We start from the raw sequence: 24,629 nt of genomic DNA, 5'->3' as shown, positions 1-24,629 counted from the left end.
GCACGGCAATTTAATGATTTAAATAAAAATAAAACAACAGAGCAAAGCAAAGCATGACCTTGGACATGTTGTTGATGCGTGTTCGAGTATATGAAACGCTGACGTTGGTTAGAATATTTCCGTATGGAGTATTTGTTTTGCTTTGACTAAAAAAGTCACTGACGAGTCGAAAAAAAGCAACAAAAATTCGGGTCAGGCGTTCCTTTGATAAAATTGGCCCAGAGCCCATCTTCTCCCCCCCTGTCCGGTGGCTTTCTGACCCTGGCGCGGCTTATTCTCATCAGGGGAAACCATGGTTATTCCCCTTCCACTCGTTGGCTTGCATTCATCTGTGCACCATAGCATGATCCATTCCTTTCTTTTGGGATTTTGCCCATTGGGCAATCAGAATGAAACAAACGGCGGCGGCAACTAAGGGGCCTTTGAACAACTGGCCGTGATCTATGGTCATTGTACATGAAGCGTGGCGTTCCCATGACTCCTCATTTTGTGTTCTACTAGCTATTGGTTAGATACAATGTCCGATCAGATCCATCAAGCAAGCAAGCACACCGCTGGCTGATGCACATGATACTCCGTTAGGTAGTGGCAGTGTAAATGCTATTTTCACAATAACCCAACATCAGGCGCAAGACACGCTCTAACCTGCCTTGTGCACAATGTCTCTCCATCATTCAAATTTCATATCCCATCTTAAGCCACTTGCTCGACAATCCCTGCCTGTTCTCTGCTGTATTTCCGTCAGTGTCCACTTAGAGCTCGCTGAGTCCGTTACAGGGGCTTCCAGGGGATCTAGCCCGCCCGGGTGAGGGGCCGTGCAGCGAAGGTTGTTAGTGCACAACACAGTGTTAATTCTCCAGTACAGGCCAGCCCCCCTCATGGGAAATCTCTCGCCTTGTCCTTGTCTTTCTGTCTCGACTGTCTGCCTGCCTGTCCTACCTTCTCTTTCTCTTTGTAAAGCTCTCTCGGAGCCCGACGCGCCTCGATTCACAAAAGAATGATATCTTAGAGACGACGATATCTTTCAATAGTTAGTATCGCTGGCCGTCGACGCTCTCCTCCAACAAGTATTCCCTCTACCAAAAAGTTATCCTATCTCTTCTTCATCACGATCTCTCCACCCCTTTACCTTTTACCGGATCCCCTCGTTAGCCGCTTCGATCAATCTACGCAGTACCGATTGCGTCCTATAAACACTGCCTTTACTTTGGCTAACAGCTACTACTCCGAAATCCTGCGTCATTGACCACGACATTTTTCTCCTTCCATCTAGATCAGCACCACAATACATACCTTCGTTTACCGCCCTACAATCCGCTAAATCAGTCCTCAACGGTCGCGGGCGCCATCTACACGGCGACAATGGCTCCAGCCCCGACCTCGACCGAGAATATTACCCCACCGCGCAGCAGTCATGGCCAAGCAGACTCATGGGGATATAACATGTCCCAGAAAGAGGTATGGAGTTTTGCGTCTCAGGATGCTGTCTGCTGTTATCGAGGTTGCAGGGGCAAGTTGCTGACGGTTGGCTGGCTAGGACTATGATAACGACATGACCAACCATGACTTTTCCCAAAAGAACCATTTCACTACCCAGAATGGTAACTCCAACTCTTACCACTCTGGTATGGATAGAGTTGGTCGCAAAGTAAACTCGCACGATAATCTTTCGAGTACAAAGCTCCATAACTCCGTCGACGGTGCCGGGGGTCGTCAAATTGCCGAGTCCCAGACGAGCCCAGCCTTGAATGGCAGCTCTTGGGGACAGGAGTATGGCCCCCATGAGACCGAGGACGAATACAGCCGCAATGCTGTACCTATCGATCAACCGCCTGATGAGGGCTCCAAATGGATTCATCGTGATAAGCTGGCAAAGATAGAAAGCGAGGAGCTTCAGGCTGCAGGAATTTACATTCCAAGATCCCGTAACCAGAGCAAGCAACGACGAGGTGATCGAGACCGTAGCCGTAGTGCTATGCGTCGAGGCACAGATACATCCGAGACAAGATCTCGAAAGAACTCCACAGCTGTCGATTCGCGAAGTCCCGAGATCGGAGGCGAATCCTGGGATTTGAGAACTCCAGAGGAGATTGCCGAGGAGGAAAACAATGCTTACTTCCATGCAAACAGCCATAAGGGAGGTTCTCGCATTCCGGTTGCCAAGGTTAGTCCAGTGCCCATCAGTATCGATCGTTTTGAGCGAGCATCCATCGCTTCGAGAAAGACAAGCTCGAGCCCCGAAAATGAACGGACTTTGACATATGAAAAGGCGCGACCCGGCAGCGCGCACATGATGAAGGGTTCCGACGCCATGTCGATCAACAGCAACTTCAACAACAGTAGCTTGCCCGCACCGAAACGAACCGCTACCGACAATCCTTCACCCAAGAAGAACGCGAATGGTCCACGAAAGACCTCTGCACCTTCCAAGACAGGGACTGGAACGAACAGGCCAAAGACGAGGTCTGGTTCTGTTGGAAATAGTATCTCAAACGCCACGCGACCTACAACTCGATCCGGAGAGTTGTCACCTGGGAACAAGGCACCTGAAGGTGACCCTCCATGGATGATCAACTCTTACAAGCCTGATCCTCGACTTCCTCCTGATCAGCAGCTTCTCCCAACAGTGGCGCGACGCCTACAGCAAGAGAAGTGGGAGAAAGAGGGTAAATTCGGCGATGTCTACGACAAAGATTTCCGACCCCTCAACGACAACGCCTTGGGTAGGGAACACCATGAGAATAGGTCCGGAGACGAGACCGACTCGAAAGAGAAGGAAGAAGGGCAGGCTGGGGGTGAGTGGCCACTCAAATTGGAGCCAAAGAGTCCTACACAACGTGCTGGAGGTTATTCCACAATGCCTAGGATCTCGGACAAGCCCACCAACAGTCCGCTCCCAAGCCCAAGGACACCCATGTCGCCCAATGCACCTCTTTCACCCAACGGGCCAGGACAAGAACAGCCAAAAGAGGAGCAATCCACCGAACAACCTGCGCAGCAACAGCAACAACCTCAACGCCAACAACCCGCCGACGACGACAGCAAGGGCGGTTGCGGCTGCTGTGTGGTCATGTAGACTCGGTCTCGTCGATTGTCGATCCAACCACGATTTTGAAATACCCACTCCTTACCGACAGTGCTCGACAAAACTTTACGATGCAACGAATTTCTTTTTCGAATTATTTACATTCAGCCATTGTGTTATACCATATCATACCAAACCAGCCCGCCACCTGGTTAGCGACGCACCTTCCATTCCCTTTGTTGAACAATTTTTTATAAGCGATCTGTTCCACGTCAACCCGAACAAAAGACAGCAGCGACCTTGTCACCACGACATATATCCAATAGAGGAAAGTTCATGCATTCACCGACGTGACGGGCTCATTCGGTGAGCTGCCTGAGTCTCTGGTGAAGCAAAGGCACATACATGTCTTTTCCGGAGTCCTTCATTATCTTATTTAATCCCCCGGCGTTCGAGCTTCTTGCCTTGCCTTTGGTAACTGATTGCGGTTTTGCCGCTGAAATGGTGTTTCCTGTTATTATTTTTGCCCAAAGAGGAGGGGTACAAACGGAGCGGGTTGATAGACGGCGGTTTCTTGATGGCGACATTCTTCAGACTTGCAGTGAGAGTCTGGCAACGCTGGCTGGCGTGGGCCAGTGCTTGTTATATAGCCAGACTTCCGAGGGGGATCTTGACAGGATGTTTTGGAGATTGAGAGTTGAAGCGGATGAATAACAAAACATTAAAAGTATGATTGTGTCCGAATGCGTGATGAGTTTTGATGCTACATTGGCTTGCGGTTGTGTTACGATATATGCGATCTGGATAGTGGTCATCTGTACAGGTGTTCATGTCAATGGCAAACCGGGATAGAACCTTGATGAATACATTTTGATTGGTGTTGAGTAATGTCTACTGTGAAAAATCTTAAACGACAACTTTCAAGGTATTACAAACTATAATGAGTTGGAGGTTTGGGTCTCAAAATAGATAGAACGCCCACAACGTCATCATTATTTATTTGTCAATTGGCCTTGAAAGTTCGGGAGATCGGCACAACAATTGGACAAAGCAATGCGCCTTGCATTCTTGCCAAAGCAAACGAAAAATATCAAGTAATTGAATACGGATAACGGCACTTTACAACTAAACGGGTACGTCGGAAGAGGGGTTACAGCACGGCAATGCCCGGGGGTGGAGTTTATTGTCTAAGTGGTTTGCATCATCGAGATGCTGACGTAGTACTATCGTATTTGAGCAGTAATATTGGACATGAAGTAGACTAGAGAGAAGGGAATGTCTATATAGAGAGAGCATCTCTGTCTTGGCAATTGACTTGTTCTTGAGTACTATAATCACTAAAGACACTGCAGCAAAAATGGTTCATCAACACGGAGATCACCATAATATCCCCAAGAAGCACAGGATTCACAAGTAAGATCGACTCACTTCCTACTCACCTCTATAGTAGTTAACAAGGCTTCAAGACCTGGTGCATGGCTCCCAGCCGATCATCGTGTACACAGGGAGTACATGCGTCGCGTGACAAAATACGCAGACGAGAACCCCAAAGAACTCATCCCCGTCCTCAAAGAGTTCAAGGAGTTCATCGAGACGACACCCCGCGTGTACATGTACTTTGTGCAAATGTTTGAAGAGATCCCTCAGAAGCATCCTTACGAGAAAGACCCCACAGGCACACCGCAGCTACGCGACTATCAACACATGCTGCAGGTGCTGAACCATATCTTTAGCACGGCGCCAGAGTGGACGGATGCGGCTGAGAGTGTGGGAATGGTTGGAGTACCACTTTGTGCTATTTTCGATTACCCTATGGGAACGCCCAGGTGAGTCTTCACTGACAGACTAGAGAGGTGAGGATGAGGCTGATTAGTATTTAGTGGTTATGCTGCGTTCTTGGACCCTGATGTGAACCGGATGCTTAAAAAGGTTCTCAACCACTGGGGAAAGTATCTTATGGTATGTCATTTATACGCGAGATGTATGGATTGAAACTGACTCTCTATAGACGCCTGACTCGGCAAAGGTCTTGGGAGATCACACACAGGGCTGGTTTGGCCCGACTGGCATCCATGATCTTGTCGAGGTTGCCAATAAGCCGAATGGTACAGACATGAAGTTTGAAGACATGTTTATCTGCGACTCTTCAGCTAAACACTATGGTTACAAGTCATGGGATGGTAAGTGATTTGTTCATCGTCGATAAAGTCCTGCAGTCCACTAACAAGCTTAGACTTCTTCACCCGCAAAATCCGTGACGACGCTCGTCCTGTAGCATCTCCCGACGACGATCTTGTCATCGCCAACTGTTGTGAGTCCCGCGTGTACAACATCGAACGCGACGTCAAGCTTCGCGATCGCTTCTTCGCAAAGGGCCAACCCTACTCCATCCTTGATATGCTCGCCCATGACCCTCTAGCTGAGAAGTTCGCCGGTGGAACGATCTACCAGGCCTTCCTCTCCGCCCTGTCCTACCACCGCTGGCATACTCCCGTATCTGGAAAGATTGTGCGCGCTTTCGTCCAGGATGGCACCTACTTTAGCGAGCCTCTTTTCGAGGGTGTAGGAGAGCCCGGATCCACAGAGATTTCGTCCGCGGGACTATCGCAGAGTCAGGGGTACTTGAGCGCTCTGGCCACGAGAGCCATCATTATTATCGAGGCGGATGAACCGGCTATTGGACTGCTGGCATTTGTCGGCATCGGTATGGATGAGGTGAGCACCTGTGAGATTACGGTCAAGGAGGGCGACCATGTAAAGAAGGGACAGGAGACGGGTATGTTCCATTTCGGAGGCTCGACACATTGTGTCATCTTCCGCAAGGGAGTCAAGGTTGAGGGATTCCCCGAGGTTGGAAGACAGGAGAATGTGCCTGTGCGAAGCAAGCTGGCTGTTGTCAAGAAGTGATGATCACATTGCGCCATGAAATACAGTAGATGAGTTAGGAAAAATGTATGTATTATTATGACTTCTGTAATTATTTGACTTTTATGTTCTCATTAGTTCATTTCTTAGCATCATCCTTCATACCGGCCTGCACCCAGTTCTTGGCTCCGGTGGCCTTCTCTTCCAGCTCCTCCTCAGATAGCTTGTTCAGATCAAAAGCACTGTGAGGGGTAGGAACATGGCGACCGGCTTCGAAGCCAGGACGCTCGAGGAGCTTGTAGAGCCACTTCTCCAGATGAGGGAACTCGGACAAGTCGACGCCAGCCCACTCTGTTGAGTCGTGTCAGTATGTGAGATGCAGTATAAAATGCAAGGAACTTACTGGCAGAGGCTACCCAGCCCCAGATGGAGATGTCGGCAATGGTTACTTTGTCGCCGACAATGTAGCCGGATGCTTGCTTGGAGAGATGAGTGTCGAGGGTGCGGTACAGACGACGGGTCTCGTTGGTGTAGCGGTTGATACCGTACTCAATCTTCTCAGGAGCGTAGCCTGAGGGATATATTAGGACTGGACATCTGGGAAATCAGAGGGGCAAACATACGCTTGAAGTGGTTGGCTTGGCCCTGCATGGGACCAAGACCACCCATCTGCCACATAAGCCAGCTGGTCATCTCCCAATGCTCAGCAGAGCCTTGAGGGAAAGAGAACTTGTGATCCTTGTCATAGCGATCAACGAGGTACTGCAGCATAGCGCCACTCTCAAAAACACGAATCTGCTTGCCGTCGAGTGTGTCGGTGAGAGCAGGGATGCGACCGTTGGGGTTGATCTTGAGGAACCACTCTTCCTTTTGCTCATTTTCGGTCATCTTGATGGCGTGCACCTGAGTTTTGTTAGACGCTGAGCTGTGCTGCTGCAAAGTGAGTGATTTGGTTTACCTTGTACTCAAGGTTGAGCTCCTCGAGCAGAATGGAAGGCTTGATGCCATTGGGAGTGTTGGTGGTGTAGAGAGTGATGTCGGTCTTGATCTTTTGAGCCATGTTGACGAATTGTTTGCCTAGCTTGGCAATGCGTGTTGTCATTAATGTTTGGTGTTTGTGGTGAGTGAGTGAGTGAGTGAGTGAAGGTGGAGAGAGGGGATGGTGTGACTTTTATAAGAATGGGTAGTGTAGAAGATGTTAACCTTGAATATGGTTACAGTACGGTACTTATGTCGTATAATGAGGGGCTTGTTGGTCTGGGGAATGAAATGGACTGGATCAATTATTCATGAGGTCCCCCAGTTTAGATTTCTAATCCGAGGCTACATGTACGCTACCTGTATGGATCGAGTGGAAGGTCCCACATTGGACCAAGATTGTTACAATAATCTTTGTAATCAACCCGTCTCCGAAAGCTCCATCCGCCGCCGAGTATTCAATATTGTTTTTATTGATAGATAGAAAGATGATATTCCATGGTGTGATTTGTAAGTGTTGCTCTCTTCTTCAGCTGATGATCTGATATTGCCATTTCTAGTAATTGCATGCATAGAGTCAGCCAGCACCTTGAATGCACCGGACCAGTCATTGATGTCATTTCTTTGAACTGACTGCACAACCACCCAACGCAACAGTTATGATACTATGATGTTTTATTGTATAGCTTTATCGATAAGAAAACACCAATTTTACCGTCTTTTCAACGTCATCAACCACTCTCGCTCAATGTCTCCGTTCCATGTGCGAATACCGGCCCCACTTCCGGATCCGAGTCTTTACCCCGGCCGGACTATAATTGATAGGCAGCAGGTATATCAAGGCACGATCTAGATCGTTGTGATGTTTCTCTCTTAGTTCGAGCGAAGTTATTCAACTCTATCCGCATGATACCAGAAGTGATGAGAGCTGCCTTTCTCGCGAAATGCTTGCACAATAGAGTTTTACCCTCGACAGAAGGTTTATTATTGAAGCATTAGATTCAAATTAAGTTGCTGCAACAAGCAGGCATTGCGAACATAGTGAGAGTTACGCTATGCCAATCGACAGATAACACACCTATAATACTCAAAAAGAATAAGTCGATCAACATTGGGACCTAGAAGTGGCAAAAACTAACTCCGGTACAGGGAATCGAACCCTGGGCTCCGCGGAACTGATCTCTCAGGTTATGAGAGCGCGAAATGTTAGCCACTACACCATACCGGAAATCGATAATCGTGATTGGTTATTGTTGACAGGGTATTTGCTAAAAGCATCTATACAGATCTGCTGTTGTCCAAGTCCAGGCAATCATCTAGACTTGCTTTGTCTGTATAAGCACATGTGCAATGTTTACTTTCTGTCGTTGCCTGCCTACAAACTGTATCTCAGAGAAAGTGATTTGTGGATACCTGGCAGCAATAGAGTCTTGACTGAGCGGATTTTTAAATGTTAAAATATGAACCTCAGAACGTAGAGAAGCCAAACAGTCTCAAATTGCAGTGCAAATGGTGATTTGAGTTTACATGTTGCGGCCATTTCAAGAACTTACGCTCATTTTACAGACAAAACTGCCACAAAAGACGAACTCTTCATTTGTATAAGAAGCAACATGCTCTCCCACAATCTCTCCGTCTTTGGCATCATTTTATTACACATTAGATATCGCATCAATCTTCACGAACTCGAATACCAGACACATTTCTCAACCACAGCGAAACCCATTGGTAGTCTACATCGTTGTCGTGTTCAAAGAATCAAGAGTTGCACACACATATCCTACTACTATCAACAAGATTGCTGACATTACTAGTACCTCGAGTTTGGGTATATTTGCTTGTCATTACTAAATTTTTTGACAACTCATATCTATACAGCAAGATGTCGGTTCATACTTACACAGTCATTAATATGCCTCGCACCCTCCTGAGGATGCCCCCGGAGATCATCTTCTCCATCGTTGACAATATGCTCAAGATGAAACATGACTGTGAGCAGCCCGCACCTCGGTTTTGGGACGACACCGAACCCAAGCCATACTTCAATCCCTTGCAGAGATACAAGGATGCGCTGAGCCTTGCTAGAACTTGCAAGACCCTTTACAACCTCCTCATTAAACAGATATACCGCACCGACGTGCGAAACAACGAATCGTCTGCACTCTTGAGGTCGGTAAAGATTGGTAGCTTGGAAGGGGTCAGAAGATCTCTCGATGCTGGGGCCGGTATTGACATCCGCGATCCCTTGGAAAGAGACCAAGCCACTGCTATCCATCGGGCTTCCTACCTGGGCCACAAGGACATCGTCTCTCTTCTGCTCGACCGAGGCGATGACGTAAACCGCCGCGTCCGTGTCGAAGTTGATGCATTTTCTTGCGATATTGTGGAGGGAAACGTCGAAGCTAGCATAATTTGTCTTCAAGGTATTCAGGAGGAAGTTGCCAGATGCACTCTGGAGCACGGAGCGAACCCCCTTTACTTTGCCATCTTTGGGGGTGACTGGGATACCATACAGCTCCTCATCCATGCCGGTGCGGAATTTGTCACCCATACTGGATGCGGCGTTCATGCTCTTCATCAGGCCGCGAGTCACGGCGATGCCGGTCTAGTCGAGTCGCTACTAGAGCACGAGTCCGTCGTTGCCAACCTTAACACCATATTGGATAACCGCCGCGCAACAGCTCTTCACTACCTCAACTACATTGATGACGATGAGGTGGAGAACTGTAAGATAATCAGGAAACTCGTCGAGCACGGCCTCCAGGTTGACACTCCAGATGGATACGATGCTTTGCCTATCGAGGAAGCTATTTCGAAACGCTCGAACATGATCACTACAGAGTTCATCCGACATGGTTCGCTAATCCCTATGGAGCTTCGTTTCCATATCTATGGTGATAACTGTTTGGAGACCATGAAGGCATTAGCCGAAGCTAAGCACAAAGGCTTCCCTCTTCGCTTTCGTAGCGGAAATCCTCCCATGGTCACCACGTCTTTGGCAAGGATATGGACGTACCGCCATTTCTATAAGCTCGTCTACCAGACAAGTCAAGTTCCCGGGCCCATGGACTCTTACGATCCTGACCAGTGGGAAGTCTTTTGGGCATCAAGACCTTTTGTATAAATCACAAGGCCACAGCTGGGCGTGTTAGTGGTGACAGGCACTGATTAGCGACACTGACGATGACGGTAACGATAATGACGATAACGGCGACAACGACAATGGCGATGGTTTTTATTTCTGGCATAGTTTTGACGACATAACGGTTAGTATCTCCGATGTCTGATGAGCAGTATACATATTAGGTAAAAGTATGAACAAGGCTGAAGTGTCAACTTAATCACATCGATTCAGGAGCGTATAATACTAGAGGAGGAAATTAAGATTGTGGTTATTTAATGTACCTGTGCTATTTAACTTCAAAGAAACAGGAAGTTCCATTGCATATCTTGCTTCAACACCTGTGTTTTGACTAGTTGCAAATTGGCACAATAGCAAAACTACCCGTTTTAAGTCCATTATTTCCTTGAGTCTCCTTAAAGTGTTATGTTGTAAGCAGCTAACTTCTGATATCTTGTGCTTTTCTCAACCTCAGCCTGTAACACATCGATGTCCATGGAAGATAGTGGTAATTGCCATTGATCCGGCCGATCTCCGCTTCAATCGTGATAATTCACTTGCGATATAGCCTCATGAGGGATGCGGTGCTGGCAAGGTTCTCTTGATGTCATGGTGGCTCATGTCAACCATGATAGAGTGATCGCGCAATTTCTTAGATTAGAGACATCTTGAGCATGGTCAAGGCCCTCAGGATACTGTATGGCTGCCAAAACTCCACAGGTAACACAAGCCAACAATGTTGGATAGATATGCATGTATTGAGAGCGTTTACGCTAAGAACAGCCGTGACCATCTTGGTGAGACAGATTACACAGCATGTCCCCGAGCTCGATCTGGCGCAAGATGTTTCGAACGCTAGTATTCTGCCGGAGCAGATTGAGTACAAGGCTTGCTTCACTAGCATTTCTCGATCGCAGAAGCTCTATGAGCTTTCCGTTAACCTCTTGTTCCGCTTCCAAGCTCCTGATCTGCTGTCGTAGGTCGTGGTCCTTTAAAGGCAAGGCGTAGGTACATGGTATCCCATTTGTGTCGCATTTCGCGCATCGTGGTCGATTCCCGTTGCACTGTGATATCAGTCAGAGTAGACATACAAATTATCAGTCGTGGGTGATGTACTCGAGTTTTGCGTCTTCGACAAGTTTCGCAGGCGACCGAGACACCAATTCGGGGCGGACGAGGTAGTAGAGTATGGGAAATGTGCATTTGGGGTTCTGAATTTGAGGGAGCGGGGAGAATAAGACGATTGTAACTTGAACCTGGAGCAGGCATTGTTCAAAAGAGTGCAAGAATAAATGATTTATGATTATAGCCCAAAAGGTCTACAACTGCAAAACTGAAAGGAATGGACTGCGTTGGAGTAGATGGCATGCATTCATACGAGAGCTAGAAGAGGATATCGATGTTGCCAACGACACAATGAGAGAAACGAGTGACCACTAAGCCCTCATCTATAAGATGCAGAGATTCATCTTCATACCTAACCCAGCTGAACATGGGCCATGCTCTCCGGTTTCTGCGGTTGGCTGTTATAGACTCGTCGAGTGATCGTCATGTTACGTTAGCAACAGTTGTAGCTGTTATCTCAGGGAACTAGGGAGTTGTTCTACGCTTGAACATTGAAGATCCATGCCAAGAAGTCACCAAATAGGACCAAGCGGCAGGGCCATCCAATGACGACCAAGGCCGAAGACACCGTCAGCATTTTGACAGCGGCTTTCACAGGGGTACTGCTCATGCTGAATCCTGTGTCTGCCAGGCCTGCCATCTTGGAAGATTCCCAACAGCCAATTCTTTTGTTTTCTCACGTCACTATGTTGGCAGAAATTGTCAAATAAAATAAACTGTTATCGCTAGCGCCCAATGTCCTGTATTTGAACCTTGATCTGGAGTGAGAAAACCAGGGTAGTCCAAAGCCCCCAATTATTTCCCGCCATAGCAACGCACATCTGGCGTCATGCCCACCTAACTCATGTCTTGGGCCTTTTTCTCCTCATAGGCTCTACGGCCTTCTTCTTTCAGCCTCGAATCATCCGGTCTAGTAAGGTTGACTTGTGGCATGAGAATGAATGCCAGGACAAATGCGAGACTGGCTGCACCCGCACCGATGAGGAAGATTATGCGGAATCCTTGCCTATAAGCTGGGATGAGAACTGATCGAATTCTCTCTGCTTCATTTGACGAAACGGTATCGAGGAAGGATTGGGGGTTTCCTAGTAAGGTCTTTGATTCGTGGTCGCCCAAGTCCAGGGAGGATAGTGAATCGGCGAGGACATTGTTCCTACAGCCATTCAATTAGTGATCGCTCATTCTTGACACATGGTGCAGCATACAAGACTGTACCGCAAACTGCAAGTCCTAGTGTTGCACCCAGGTTTCTGACGAAACTATCACATATGTCAACTTCACTCTCGTGTTGTGTTTGCCATTAACCACCCACTTGCGAAATGAGGTGACAACTGCCATGTCACGCCTATCAACACCGGCTTGCGTAGCAATGAGCGCACTATTGTTCTTGTGAGCTCTTTCTGATGCCATTCAAACATCATGAATCTCTCTACTTACGGCTGCAGCGTATTACCCACTCCGATACCAATGAGTACAGAGTAACCGATCTGTTTGTCCACGCCTGTCTTCTCGTCAAGAGTTGACATGAGGCCAAGACCAACAGCCCAACACAACCAGCCGAAAAGTATACACTCACGGTACCGACCGATCCAGTGGACTATGAGGCCTGAGAGGGTACTGCTGGCGGTCTGGAGCAGTGTGATTGGCAAAAGCATTGCTCCGGCTTTGGTAGCCGAGTAGCCGTAGACGAGTTGGTAGAATGATGGTATGTAGTAGACTTGCATGACAAAGTTCCAGCCGTTGATAGCCATGGTGAGACATGCGCCGTTGACGATCTTTGACCTAAATATGTGCACTAATATTCGTTAGAAGTTGTCTCAATAGGTGTTTGAGATACTTGCGTGGTATCAATGGGTACTTGGGGCCCTTCCACTGCCAGAGCATAAACGCAATGGACACTGCTGTACCTACTGCCAGAGTCGATATCACTTGCGACGATTTCCAAGAATATTCCTTTCCTCCCCACGTCAATCCTAGAATAACAACCGTCATGCCGGCGAGGGCGAGGAAGATGCCCAAGAAATCCACAGCCTTGAGTTTTCTGTTTTCCATGTTAGTTAAATTGCATTCCGTATTCGTCACAAGCACTTACAGTTTCCAGTCTCCTTGCACGCCTTTCAATGGCATGAAGAAAAGTACACATAGGGTCGTCAGAAGGGTCAAAGGTAATTGCATTCTAAAGATCCATCGCCATGAATCTTCTGAACTTGATGAGAGTGCACCTCCCACGACAGGTCCGATACCATTGGCGATCGCAACCACAGCGCCCTGACAAGGAAACCCATCAGTCTTCTTTGTCCCAAATGTGTATTGAGTGACTTACCAGGATGCCTTGATACTTTCCCCTTTCTCGCAAAGGAACCACGTCGCTAACTATTAACTGTGCGACAGTCATGAGACCGCCCCCTCCAATACCAGTGAAAGCGCGGAAGATGGTGAGTTGTAGCACTGACTCTGCTAAAGAAGAGGCCAGTGATCCGACGAAGAAGACCGCAAGGCCTACGAGGAGGATTATCTTGCGAGACCAAATATCTGATAGCCTTCCATACATGAGCTGTCCAACCGTCGAAGTGCTGTAGTTGTTAACGTGTGTCCAGTGCCGCAATGGTACTTCTTACATGAAATATCCGCTGGCTATCCATGACACCTGAGCTGTTGAGCCCAAGGCGTTTCCAATAATATACAGACTCGTAGCCAACATTGTCTGGTCCATCAATGCTAACAAGTCGACGGTTGCACATGCTAAAAAGATCTGTGGCATATGTCAGCTTGCTAGCTCGCTTGGGGGGTTGTCACGGCATACTGTGATGATGGCTCTCTTGGGAACATAGTTCGTCTGCTCATTGAACTGATGGATCTTGCCGTTCTCAGATACTCCCTCGTCAACAATAGTGTTTGTAGAGCCTATATCACGACTCATGACAACATTGTTATCTGAGTTGTTGTTGATTGCCATTATCTATCGAATTTTCGACACACTCTTGAAACGTTTGACAGTCAACGATTGACCTCTCTGGAGTATCAACTATCTTTTAACCTACCTTGATGCCGAGGCTTCCTCCCCAGACTGAGACTCCTGTTCTCCCTCTCAAATTACATACGTAGGGATCGACAGATATGGCGAGAACCTCTCTGGCCGGATTATAAAACTCGATTGCACATATTGCAACGTGGTTAGGATTTTGCAAGGGGGAAAAGCCCCTAGTTCATCAAGGTTCTTCTAGAAACCATTAAACTACCGGATCTGGTTGTTTTAAAACTTGACTAGTATCTCCACCGTGAACCTCCTTGTCCAAAATCTATCAGGGTCCTCTACTGCATGGACTCATAAAATTAGTCACTGTTATTAGCCTGAGTTATATGAGTAGTCGAGATGAATCAACTGTTAAAAGTTACTTTTATTTACATACACAAGCGTACGCATTCTTTGGTACTCATTTATCTACTTGCTCCTTATGGAAACCACCTTGATGGTTAAGCACACCACCACGAGATTCATACATGATACTAGAACAACATAATTGTCCTGGCAAGGGTATTTCCGAGCTAAAATATTCCACTGAACTAGAACAAAAGTCTGTCGATCATTAGGAGGTCACTGAGTTGCCATTCCGAGACCCCATTCTCTTTGGCCAGACTGTTCCCAGCATCCACTTTGCCCTCACCGGGAATATGATGATCTTAGTACCATGAAAATCTCAAGTGTGGGTTGCAGCTGTGTTGATTGGTATGCGACTCCCTTTGAGGAAGAACGTTTGCTGACTACCCGAAGAAAAGGGTGGCCACACATTCTATGTCTGCACACAGCCGGAGTAAACCAAGAAGGCTGATAAGAAAAAGGCTCACCTAGAATCACTTATATAGCAGCTATATTACTCCTTCAACTTCGAGGTTCTCTTCTTATGCCTGTCGACTCAATCCAGTCTCCAAGCCACAGATTTGCTCCAACATGGCTAGTCCCAACCCTCTTAACGTATACAAGGGACAAGACTCTATTAAGAATTACTTCGACCCCGAATCAGCGCCACCTCTTCCACTAGTCGAGATCCCAGACTCTCTTAACCCTTATCGTCAGGATGGAGTGCGCATCTATGCCAAAATGATGACTATGCATCCTGCGAACAATGTGAAAGCCATGCCAGGCAAGAGAACAATTCTGCATATCTTTGCACCTTTCTAACAGGGATCTTAGCTTTAAACTTACTAAACACCTGTGTCGTTCCGGGGAAAACCAAGGCAGTTGTTGAATACAGTTCAGGTTCAACTGTTTTGTCCATGTCGTTGATTTCAAGGGCTATTCATGGAATCGATGATGTGCAAGCATTCTTGAGTAACAAGACGAGCGCAACGAAACTTCAACTCATGCAATTCTTTGGAATCGATATGTGAGCCGTTCACGTTACTGAAGCCATAGATGGGCCAAAGTGCTGACATGTTACCTTAGTACACTCTTTGGAGGCCCATCTCAACCTGAGCCCCTTGACGAACGTGGTGGTATTAGAGCAGCTCAGAGGCTCGCTCAGGATTCGGACGAGACTATCATCAACCCTAATCAATATGAGAACAATCTGGTAAGTCGTTGACAGATCGAGCATCGGCTTGAGGACTAACGTGCATCAGAATTGGAAAGCACATGTCAAGTGGACAGGCCCGCAGATTCATGCACAATTACCAGAAATCAACTTGATCTGTGCGGGAATGGGAACGTCAGGTAAGTTGAACTGGTCATCATCTATGCAGTTTAGCTGTTAACAAAGCCAAGGTACTATGACCGGCCTTGGTACATACTTTAAAGAAGCCAAGCCTTCGGTGTATCGACTCGGGTAAGTATTAATCGAGCAAACATGCATACGCGAAGGACTCATTGATAACTGTTTTTGTAGTGTATGTACAGCACCTGGCGATCGAGTCCCTGGGCCAAGATCATTCGCACTGATGGCTCCTGTCCAATTTCCATGGAAGAAATCAGTTGACCACATCGAAGAGGTCGACTCACACAACTCATTCTCCATGTCCCTGGATTTATGTCGTAACGGAATCGTCTGTGGCCCATCTTCTGGATTCAACTTGACAGGATTGTTCCAGCTCATCGAGAAGCGCAAGGCTGAAGGTTCTCTTTCGGATATGGCTGGACCAGATGGAACTATCAATTGTGTGTTTCTATGTTGCGATTTGCCATACCAGTACATAAGCGAGTACTTTGATAAGCTTGGAGAGAGCTACTTTCCATCCATCAAGAATGAGGTATGTGATAAAGCAAGATGAAGTCCTTTGTCTAACAATATATAGGACCTTTTGAAAGTCGACCTTTATAGGTACGACGAAAAGTGGGAGCGAACAGCTTCTGAAGCTATTGATGCCTTCTTCGACATTGATAGAGGCGCTCTTCTCGACATGGTGCTCACTGACCCCAAGAGTGCATCGGTAAGTACAGTTTATCTACACAACATTCTCCGTTCGAAACAGGATACAACGATTATCGATCTACGACAACCTCGAGATTTTGGCAACTTCCATCTTCCTGGTGCCGTCAACATGCCATTTGTAAATGACAACACACCGAGCCCCTTCTCTGACGCCAAGCTTTTGGAAACTTTATGGAAGTGTCTCGAAGATACATTCGGAAAACCTGGACAAGAACTTCAGTCTCTCCTCCAGGGCAAAAGGATCTTGCTCACTTGTTACGACGGAGACAGTGCTCGTGTTGCGACAAGTGTGCTTCGTGCCAAGGGCTATGAAGCTGATAGTATTCGAGGTGGCTTTCAGGCGTTGAATAACATGAGGAATAGCTCGGGCCACGGTTCTATGGACGGTACTAGAGGGACATCGCCTTGGGTTGGTCTAAACAGGGAAGTTTTGGGTGTTGGACCTTCACAATCAGCTCGTGTCTCGTTGTAATCTACCTCGAGGCAATAGAAAAGATCTATAAATAGCAATGGAAATATCTAACTGACTCCCCAAGCCCCAAGAACATTTCTCTTACTCTCGCCCTTCACCTTTTTGCTTCCATATTCCAGTCGCCTGACGCGTTTCGTAACGAGTCCCACGCAAATCGGGCCTGCCAATGTGCAAAGCGTGATGGCCCAGGTGACTATGAGAAAGATTTCAGATGATTGACCGTTCTCTGAACGCCCAAAGATACCCTTGCTCTCAGCCAGTGAAGAGATCAAATAACCAATCTCTCCTCTAGCTACCATACCAATCCCGACGATACACGCTGGGTAAAGTGAAAGCGCCTTTTCAGGCTTCGGTGTTGAGTTGCGTGTATGAGGAGAGACCTGGCATGTAGCCGTGTCTACAAATGGCTGAAGAGGGACACTGTCGCGTTCTTGAGTTTGCTGCGTACCATCACCGGACCCTTCTCGTGCTGAGCTATCTGTGCATTGAGCACCAGGTGTCAGAGTCTTTGAAGACTTTTTGAGGGTAGGCATAATCTTTCGAACAGGTCGAACGAGGGCCCGGAAAGGACTGGTGAAGGAAATAAGCCACAGTCCGCATGCGAGTTTTGCAACGATCATTAGAATCGTGTAGATGACACCTCGCCAGACCGTAGGCCCTGTGAACAGTTGAGTGATGGGGACGGAAAAGCCAACGGATGCCTATATTGTTAGAATGTATATGTGATATAAAGGTTGGTGGACTTACAAAGAAGAATGGCTTGAGAAGTCGTTGTAGAGCAGGCTCGAAATAATGGTGAAAGACCTCAGCACCTGAGCCGCCTTCCATAATCTTGGGTGAGGATGTTTGAATGGAAGGCCCTTCTCCAGTCTGATGATCGGCTGTGAGAGTCTCTTCAGGTTCTGCGACCGTAGGACTATCGGTATCCAGCTTCAAGTGAGGCACTTCAGAGTCCCACCAACTAATGCTCGCACCAGCGATGTAAGCGGCCAAGAGACTTGAAGTACCAGCAAAAGTTGCTCCAATTACCACACCAAGAAGATAGCCCGTATGAATAACAAACGCAGTTTGTTTCATACCAAAAAGCTTCGAAGCCACGGAAGATGGGTTTGCCGCACGATAAGAGTTGAGGTGGACGGTGACTGGCACAACAATAAATCTGCAAAGGATAGGAATCACAATTGCAAAAGCCAGAGAGACAGCGATGGGTCTAACAACAGTAACAGCGTCAAAAGAATCGCCACCGAGGTTAGAGATAACCTGGACCATGATAAGACCGACGACGTCATCCATCATAGCAGCACTGGTTAAGACAACGCCGAGTCGAGTTGAAGAAAGGCCGCTTGAGCCAAGGATGGTGAATGTTGTGCCGAGACTTGTAGAGCAAAGCGCGGCGCCGGCTGCAAAGGCTTGGAGGGGAGTTGCGTTAAGCATAGACATGACTGCGAAAGAGAAGCCGATAGGAAGCAAAATTCCAGTCGTGGCAACGGCAGATGAGAGGCCGAGGTTGGCTTTTAGGGATTTGAAAGAAGTTGAAAGGCCTCCTATGAAATGGGTTAGTGGGTGATATGTTAACCAGAAAGTGAAATTTACCTTCAAATACTAGAAGAATCAGACCAAGGTATCCCAGTTGCACCACAGCACTTTCAACATCGCGAGATAGCCATTTTGCCCCTGGCGTACCCCAAGCTATCCCTATTGCGACCTGGCCGATCAGACCACAGTAGGCAATCTTATCAAGACCATGATTAATTAAATTCAAAAGAAGTACAAAGCCTGAAAGTATGGCAATGGTCGTTATCGAGGGTTCGTGATAGGGGAGTGAAGCTTCCATGTTGTGGCGATGTTGATGTTCATGTTGTTTTTGCAAGCTTGGTATGAAACAGTATGTGACGTGTCGGATATTTGATTGTCCGGGTTTCGGACCTAAACCTGGCCAAGATCAACAACGTATCTACTAATTTACGTCGTTCTATTTCAAGCATTCTGCCCTGTTTTGTAACCGTTGTGAAGTTTAAATTGTGTGAGAACAGGCTTTGGTAGAACTTTGTGTGTATCATCCCGAGGAATTTATCCACGGGCCGCGGGTAGATGGCAGCCAACAGCTGACGGGAGTCGATCGTGGGATGATGCGAGTAATGAACCATGCTTGAACGACCAGGAACACTAGTCAGGGGTCCAGGCAGGGGACATGAGTTCTTAACTCACATGTCGAACTATAATTACATTAAATGGACATCAATTCGTGCATATGATTCGAGGTCACAGTACACGTGGGTTATCACGATGTGCCAAGCATAAGAATTGGTTTTGTCGGCATTAATATCCCTCTCTACCGTTGCACCCAGAAACTTTATTGTCTATACATGCATGCGATCCTTGCCCTCCATAACGTCAAGACTCACCAGTTCAACGTCGCTGCCGTTACTCTTCTTATCGCTCCACCCTGTTCCACCGAGCTCAGGTGAGTGTCCCACAGCCCACGGGCCAGGTCCTCGATCGCCCTCCACAGACGGCGTCTCGTCAATCTCTTGGAAGCCTCGGTCCACTGTCCTTCGTGCAGGATGGGTTGAGTTGCCTGTTGGTCGGCCTGACTCGCCGTAACTGAACTTGGAGCCCTTTCTGTGGAGGTATGGGCGGAGGGCGGGTAGACAGGCGACTATCAGGCCAACATAGACATCAAGGCTACTCCAGAGCGCTGAAACATGTTAAAAAAGATATTCATCTGGAACTGTGGGGGTGACTTACCAATTGTTGTGATGGATGCAAAATCACCAACTTTGGTGAGTTGAATAGTCAAAAAGCGAGTTAAGGAAAACGCTATATCGATGAATCCAAGAAGGAAAATGGCGTAAACACCGACTCTAACCTTTGGGCGCAGGTTGAGCTTGTGGAGGAGGAGAAACGGCAATGCAAATACTGAAGGCATGGTTAGTATTTTCACTCTAGTTGGAAATACGAGGCAAGCTCACGAGCAAGAGATCCAGTAAAGTGTAGCGCCCAAGCAATCTGGAATGTTGTAGCCACCGGCCAATCGCCGCAAAGCTTTTCGGGTTCTGTGACAGACCTGAGAGATGAATTAGAAATAGACCTAAAAGGTTGTATGTCAATTGACTCACCAATTCCTTTCAGTGGGGAAACACAGGAATATCACGAGGCTCATCGATATAATGTATGCGCACACGCAATAAGCAACCACTCCCCAGAGCACTATTCGTGCCTTTCGCATAAAGGTGGGAAATAGCTGGAGGTAGACAACGAGAAGTGAGGCTTTGCAGAGGTAAAAGGTTGAGAAGAAGGGAATCGTATTGGCCCAGGTAAACTGCGTAGATATCCTAGTCAGCATATAGTATGTACACACTTGCATAGTCAGACGGACCTTGAGGACTAGTTCTAGCTTCTCTGGTGGCACATTCCAATTAATGAGCGTAAAATTGATGGTGGGATCTAATGCCCCTTCGACCAAGAACACAACGTCGAAAACGGCCGTGACACAACCAGATATAAATGCTACTATGCGTATCCAGTCTGCAAGAACAAGACTTTGCTTTTGTACCACCAGACGTAGATAGATCCTAGCGATGATGATGGCAAGTGCCACTGCGACGAGCATAAACTCCACTGCCTACGCATTTGGGTCAGTATCAAGAGATGTAAAGCTCATGTGGACAGACATACAATCACAGTAGCAGCAGACGGCGCGGTAACCATGGTGAGTTTGGGAAAGGAATCAAAGCATCAGAAAAAGAAATTGTGTATCATGCAAAGAAGTAAGGATTGCAATGATGTTCCAATGCAATGCTTGAGTAATGGAGATCGGAAAAAAGAAAACTGAGGTGACATGACGCAAGCAGGAGAGAGATGGGATGGATGCCCTTGATAAACCCGAAAGTTTAGATGCATTAGAGGCTTAGAGCACAGTTATCCAGCAAGGGCTCATCTGTATGTATCTAATCAATGTACATGAACTCAAGCCTCACCTGAGAATGACAAGTCCAAATCCGTCCCCCAGGAATTGAAGACTTGGCATTGTTGCAGACTTTCACAGTCTATGGCGTACATCCATGTTGAGTTGGTGGAGAGAAACGTCCCCTGCAGAGAGCAGAGTGCGGACGGTTCCTTGGACACTAAAACTCTGAAGAATGGGTACGAGACGAAATAAGAAGGTCCCTCCAGACGAGTTTACGATAGAGTGATTTCTTAATTATTATTGACCTCTTGACGAGAAGTGCCCATAAGCCATAAATACATTGTCTTGGACTAGACTGCGAACTGCTATTGTAAGCTCAACCAACCATTATCAAGTGGCGTTTTTTAGACGTGGAAACATCCACTGAATAAAGTAAAGGTCAACACATCAGTAATTAGGTACTTTAGTGAACTATACAGGGGGTGCTAGGCCGAAGCATTAAGGTTTGCACTAGAGTCTCGGGCATGTCCACCCAAGAGTGGGATGCCGGGAATAATCATACATACATTGCTTCTCATCCCACGGACCAAAAGGGACATCAAGCCACTGTTTCCTCAATGAATTCATGAAATTTGAGAGACGACGACTGGGTACATGTCGGATCACGGCTGCTTATTTATGACATGTTATAACATGAATCGCGATACAGGCGCCACACCTGAAAAGTGACCAACAAAAGCTGACCAATATCACATTATGTAAACGAACAGACTTATATCATATAGTATTATAGTTCGGTGATATGCAGACAAGCCAAAACAATCGACCTGCAGCACGCCAAGGAACGCTCATGCCGAGTACTACCTCAATACTGCTGGTTCCCGGTAGATCCTTCGCCGCTTTTGATGCCCCTGACACTACCTCGTGGCTGATCTATTGATGCGATACGCCCATTAATCATGAGCTATTTCCTCACTTGCTTACCGGACACTTCTTAGTACAGGGGTTTCTCAGTCCAAACACCTCGTACAACACATTGTCAGTGCTACTAAGACGAGACATGGCGCTCAGGCACCAATACCAAGGCCAAGGAGAAGACAGCTAATTCCAAACTTCCTCAACTATTCCGTATCTAGAAAGTCGTACTGAAACATGGTCCCACGGACATGACACGGGATCTTTGCGAAGATGCTACAAAACTTTGTGTCTATCACAATCACAGTTACAATCACGCGGGACCTGTGCGTTTAAGCTTTTTTTTCTTCAAGATCTCGTTCAGGAAGTCGAGATGGAATCGTCATAAGTGCTATCTACAATCTGGTACTCGTTTAGTGCTTGTGAACACAAACGCCCCTCTTTCGTAGCTTGGCAGCGTCCATCTTGGCCTCCTCTGACAGATCGTTGGCGTTGAAACCGCCAATGGTGCGACGAGCCAACTTACCACTTGCCTCATCATCATTGGGAAACTTGGCCTTGACGCCAAAGTCGTGGCCCTTTGCAACGTAGAGCACCTCTCCACCGACCATGGTCAGCAACACCTTCTGTCGGCCAAGCTCCTCCTCAGGGACCTTGAAGAAGTTGTTTTCCAAAACAATTACGTCAGCCAGCTTGCCCTTTTCCAGTGAGCCAATCTGCTTATCGGCGCGGAGAAAGCGGGCGCCGTTGATAGTGATTGAACGTAAGGCTGACGTGCGTGAGATACCGCTGCCCGGGAAGACACCATCGAAAGGAGGACCTTGTGACGCTGGTGAGTTGGGGTTTTTAGGATCTCCTGAGCGTGTGACCGCAACTTTGAGAGCAAGGAACTCGTCCAGGGGATCAATCTATCATAGTCAGTAACTGTATCTAGCTGTGGTCGACGACATGAAATCAACTTACAGGCCAGTCGCTTCCATACACAAGAGGGCGGCCTCGCTTCTCAAATTGGGCCCATGCCTGGAGATTGTCCATGCGATACTCGGCAAGGGAATTGAAAGTGTTGGGGATATAAAATGAGCTGAGCTGCGACCACTGGTAGCTGACGATAGGGTCAACGCCAAGCTTGGCATATCTAGGCCAGTCACTCTCTAGCGAAAGCTCATTGTGAGCAAGACCAAGGCGGATGTCCTTGCCCGGGTGCTTCTTCCGGAATGCCTCGGCAGCGTCAAGGCCAACCTGCACAGCGAGATCACCGTCGACGTGAAGTTGGGCGTCAATACCGGCCATGAAAAGCTGTTCGATGGTCTTGGTAAGCACAGCAGGCTTCCAGTAAGGGTCGTTCAGGGACTTCTTGTCAGGAGCCCAGGTGCCGTTCTCGTTAGAGGCATTGACGGGTGCCCAGTATGGGTCGACGAGAGCAGCGGTATTTGAGGGGTATGTGATGACACCGTCGATGAAGGCCTTGATGGCTTGCCATTTGAGGGTAGGCTTAGGCCCGACAGCAGACTTGTCGTGCCAAGAAGCTAGTTTCTTAGTGACGTTCTTGACAAGAGCAGATACCCCTTCCACTGAGCTGGGAGCCTCAATGCGGTAATCGAAATAAGCGCGTGCAGAGAGACCATCTTCCTCCTTGATAGAGCTAAAGACAGTGTGGTGTCCATCATCAGCGGCAGCATCTTGAAAGGTGGTGATACCGGCTTCACGCAGTAGCTTGAGGGCAGCACGGCCAGCCTGAAGGTTCTCGGCCTTGGTAGGAGGAGGGGGGCCAGCAAGAAGGCTAGAAGCGCCGTCTTGGAGAGCACCAGCAGGCTCTTGACTTCCCGGAAGACGGACAATCTTGCCGCCAGCAGGATCCTTAGTGTTGGCATCAATGTTGGAGAGATCAAGCGCGCGGGAGTTGGCCAGAATAGTGTGGTAGTCGCTTGAGCGGATGATAACGGGTCGTTTTGTGCTGAGCTTGTCGAGTTGAGCCTTGCCAACATTTCCGCTCTTCGACACAAGACCAGCGTAGTCCATATTGACGACCTCAATCCAGTCATCATCGCCCTTGCCGGCCTCATTATCGATACAACCCTGAATGTGCTCCAGCACTTCCGCAATGGACAATGTCTGGTAGCTCAGATCGCACTTGAGAAGAAAGAGACCCCCCGACACAAGGTGCATATGAGAATCCACAAGACCAGGCATGGCCATGCGGCCCTCGAGGTCAATAACCTTTGTCTTCTTTCCAATGTACGAGTGCGCTGTCTTCTTGTCGCCGACATACTCGATCTTGCCTCCACGCACAGCCATGGCGGTGACCATGTTGTTGGAAGGGTTCATGGTGTAGATGTTGCCATTGTGAAAGACTACGTCTGCGGGCTTGACTGCGCCGGCGACGGCCAAAAGGGCGCTGACGCAGATGGTGAGAAGACCACGAGCCATGATTGTGTTGATGGTGATGGTGGTGATGAGCTATCGACTATAAGCATGCGATAATGGCAGTTTATATGCCTTCTATCGGCGACCCTTGTACCATCAGAACAAGGGTTGACCAACGGTCGAGATAGTATGAATTATGCGATTCTTTGCCCCAATCCAGTCAGAAAGCCGACCAACCGGTAGTTCAGGGCTGTGACTGGATTCCCCCGTAAACCGGCGGCTGCATCGCCCAAGTTCGGTTAAAGCTCATGCATGCAGGGCTCTTCTGCTTGTGGATAAGTGGACAGGACCCTGGCTCTAGCCACGACCTCGACATGACATGGTATGCAAAGACTAGATTAAATTTCGACGGATCATGAGTTTAACGG

General features: G+C 47.8%; 9 protein-coding genes across 9 annotated transcripts; 4 read left to right on the top strand and 5 right to left on the bottom strand.

The window, feature by feature from the left end:
* Positions 1-1,362: 1,362 nt before the first annotated feature.
* FSST1_004873 (uncharacterized protein) lies at positions 1,363-3,076 on the top strand (the record flags this gene model as incomplete). Its single annotated transcript, XM_083231092.1, has 2 exons — positions 1,363-1,485; positions 1,538-3,076. The coding sequence occupies 2 exons, from the start codon at positions 1,363-1,365 to the stop codon at positions 3,074-3,076; spliced, it is 1,662 nt and encodes a 553-aa protein (XP_083088303.1).
* A 1,306-nt stretch (positions 3,077-4,382) lies between these two features.
* FSST1_004872 (Phophatidylserine decarboxylase-domain-containing protein) lies at positions 4,383-5,932 on the top strand (the record flags this gene model as incomplete). Its single annotated transcript, XM_083231091.1, has 5 exons — positions 4,383-4,438; positions 4,492-4,851; positions 4,906-4,984; positions 5,034-5,205; positions 5,259-5,932. The coding sequence occupies 5 exons, from the start codon at positions 4,383-4,385 to the stop codon at positions 5,930-5,932; spliced, it is 1,341 nt and encodes a 446-aa protein (XP_083088302.1).
* A 97-nt stretch (positions 5,933-6,029) lies between these two features.
* FSST1_004871 (glutathione S-transferase) lies at positions 6,030-6,950 on the bottom strand (the record flags this gene model as incomplete). Its single annotated transcript, XM_083231090.1, has 4 exons — positions 6,030-6,241; positions 6,294-6,461; positions 6,514-6,793; positions 6,849-6,950. The coding sequence occupies 4 exons, from the start codon at positions 6,948-6,950 to the stop codon at positions 6,030-6,032; spliced, it is 762 nt and encodes a 253-aa protein (XP_083088301.1).
* Positions 6,951-8,750: 1,800 nt separating this feature from the next.
* Positions 8,751-9,992, top strand: FSST1_004870 (ankyrin repeat-containing domain protein; the record flags this gene model as incomplete). Its single annotated transcript, XM_083231088.1, has 1 exon — positions 8,751-9,992. One exon carries the CDS (start codon positions 8,751-8,753, stop codon positions 9,990-9,992), a length of 1,242 nt encoding a protein of 413 aa, XP_083088300.1.
* A 1,959-nt stretch (positions 9,993-11,951) lies between these two features.
* On the bottom strand, positions 11,952-14,070 carry FSST1_004869 (major facilitator superfamily domain-containing protein; the record flags this gene model as incomplete). Its single annotated transcript, XM_083231087.1, has 9 exons — positions 11,952-12,267; positions 12,320-12,373; positions 12,427-12,492; positions 12,552-12,909; positions 12,956-13,155; positions 13,207-13,382; positions 13,438-13,687; positions 13,733-13,866; positions 13,918-14,070. The coding sequence occupies 9 exons, from the start codon at positions 14,068-14,070 to the stop codon at positions 11,952-11,954; spliced, it is 1,707 nt and encodes a 568-aa protein (XP_083088299.1).
* Positions 14,071-15,063: 993 nt separating this feature from the next.
* On the top strand, positions 15,064-17,012 carry FSST1_004868 (tryptophan synthase beta subunit-like PLP-dependent enzyme; the record flags this gene model as incomplete). Its single annotated transcript, XM_083231086.1, has 7 exons — positions 15,064-15,256; positions 15,307-15,499; positions 15,559-15,685; positions 15,735-15,825; positions 15,877-15,937; positions 15,998-16,358; positions 16,404-17,012. The coding sequence occupies 7 exons, from the start codon at positions 15,064-15,066 to the stop codon at positions 17,010-17,012; spliced, it is 1,635 nt and encodes a 544-aa protein (XP_083088298.1).
* Positions 17,013-17,059: 47 nt separating this feature from the next.
* On the bottom strand, positions 17,060-18,846 carry FSST1_004867 (Sodium/hydrogen exchanger family-domain-containing protein; the record flags this gene model as incomplete). The annotated part of the gene is made up of 3 exons (XM_083231085.1): positions 17,060-17,713; positions 17,760-18,556; positions 18,606-18,846. 3 exons carry the CDS (start codon positions 18,844-18,846, stop codon positions 17,060-17,062), a joined length of 1,692 nt encoding a protein of 563 aa, XP_083088297.1.
* Positions 18,847-19,372: 526 nt separating this feature from the next.
* On the bottom strand, positions 19,373-20,723 carry FSST1_004866 (uncharacterized protein; the record flags this gene model as incomplete). Its single annotated transcript, XM_083231084.1, has 6 exons — positions 19,373-19,710; positions 19,761-19,931; positions 19,985-20,079; positions 20,132-20,334; positions 20,392-20,637; positions 20,691-20,723. 6 exons carry the CDS (start codon positions 20,721-20,723, stop codon positions 19,373-19,375), a joined length of 1,086 nt encoding a protein of 361 aa, XP_083088296.1.
* A 1,527-nt stretch (positions 20,724-22,250) lies between these two features.
* On the bottom strand, positions 22,251-24,264 carry FSST1_004865 (amidohydrolase family-domain-containing protein; the record flags this gene model as incomplete). Its single annotated transcript, XM_083231083.1, has 2 exons — positions 22,251-22,745; positions 22,801-24,264. The coding sequence occupies 2 exons, from the start codon at positions 24,262-24,264 to the stop codon at positions 22,251-22,253; spliced, it is 1,959 nt and encodes a 652-aa protein (XP_083088295.1).
* Between the last annotated feature and the right edge of the window lie 365 nt (positions 24,265-24,629).

The sequence above is a fragment of the Fusarium sambucinum genome, chromosome I (genome assembly GCF_050947815.1).
Source record: "Fusarium sambucinum isolate potato_lamoka chromosome I, whole genome shotgun sequence".
Taxonomy (NCBI): domain Eukaryota; kingdom Fungi; phylum Ascomycota; class Sordariomycetes; order Hypocreales; family Nectriaceae; genus Fusarium; species Fusarium sambucinum.
Note: the sequence above shows the minus strand (reverse complement) of the source record. Positions and strands in the feature narration are given on the sequence as shown.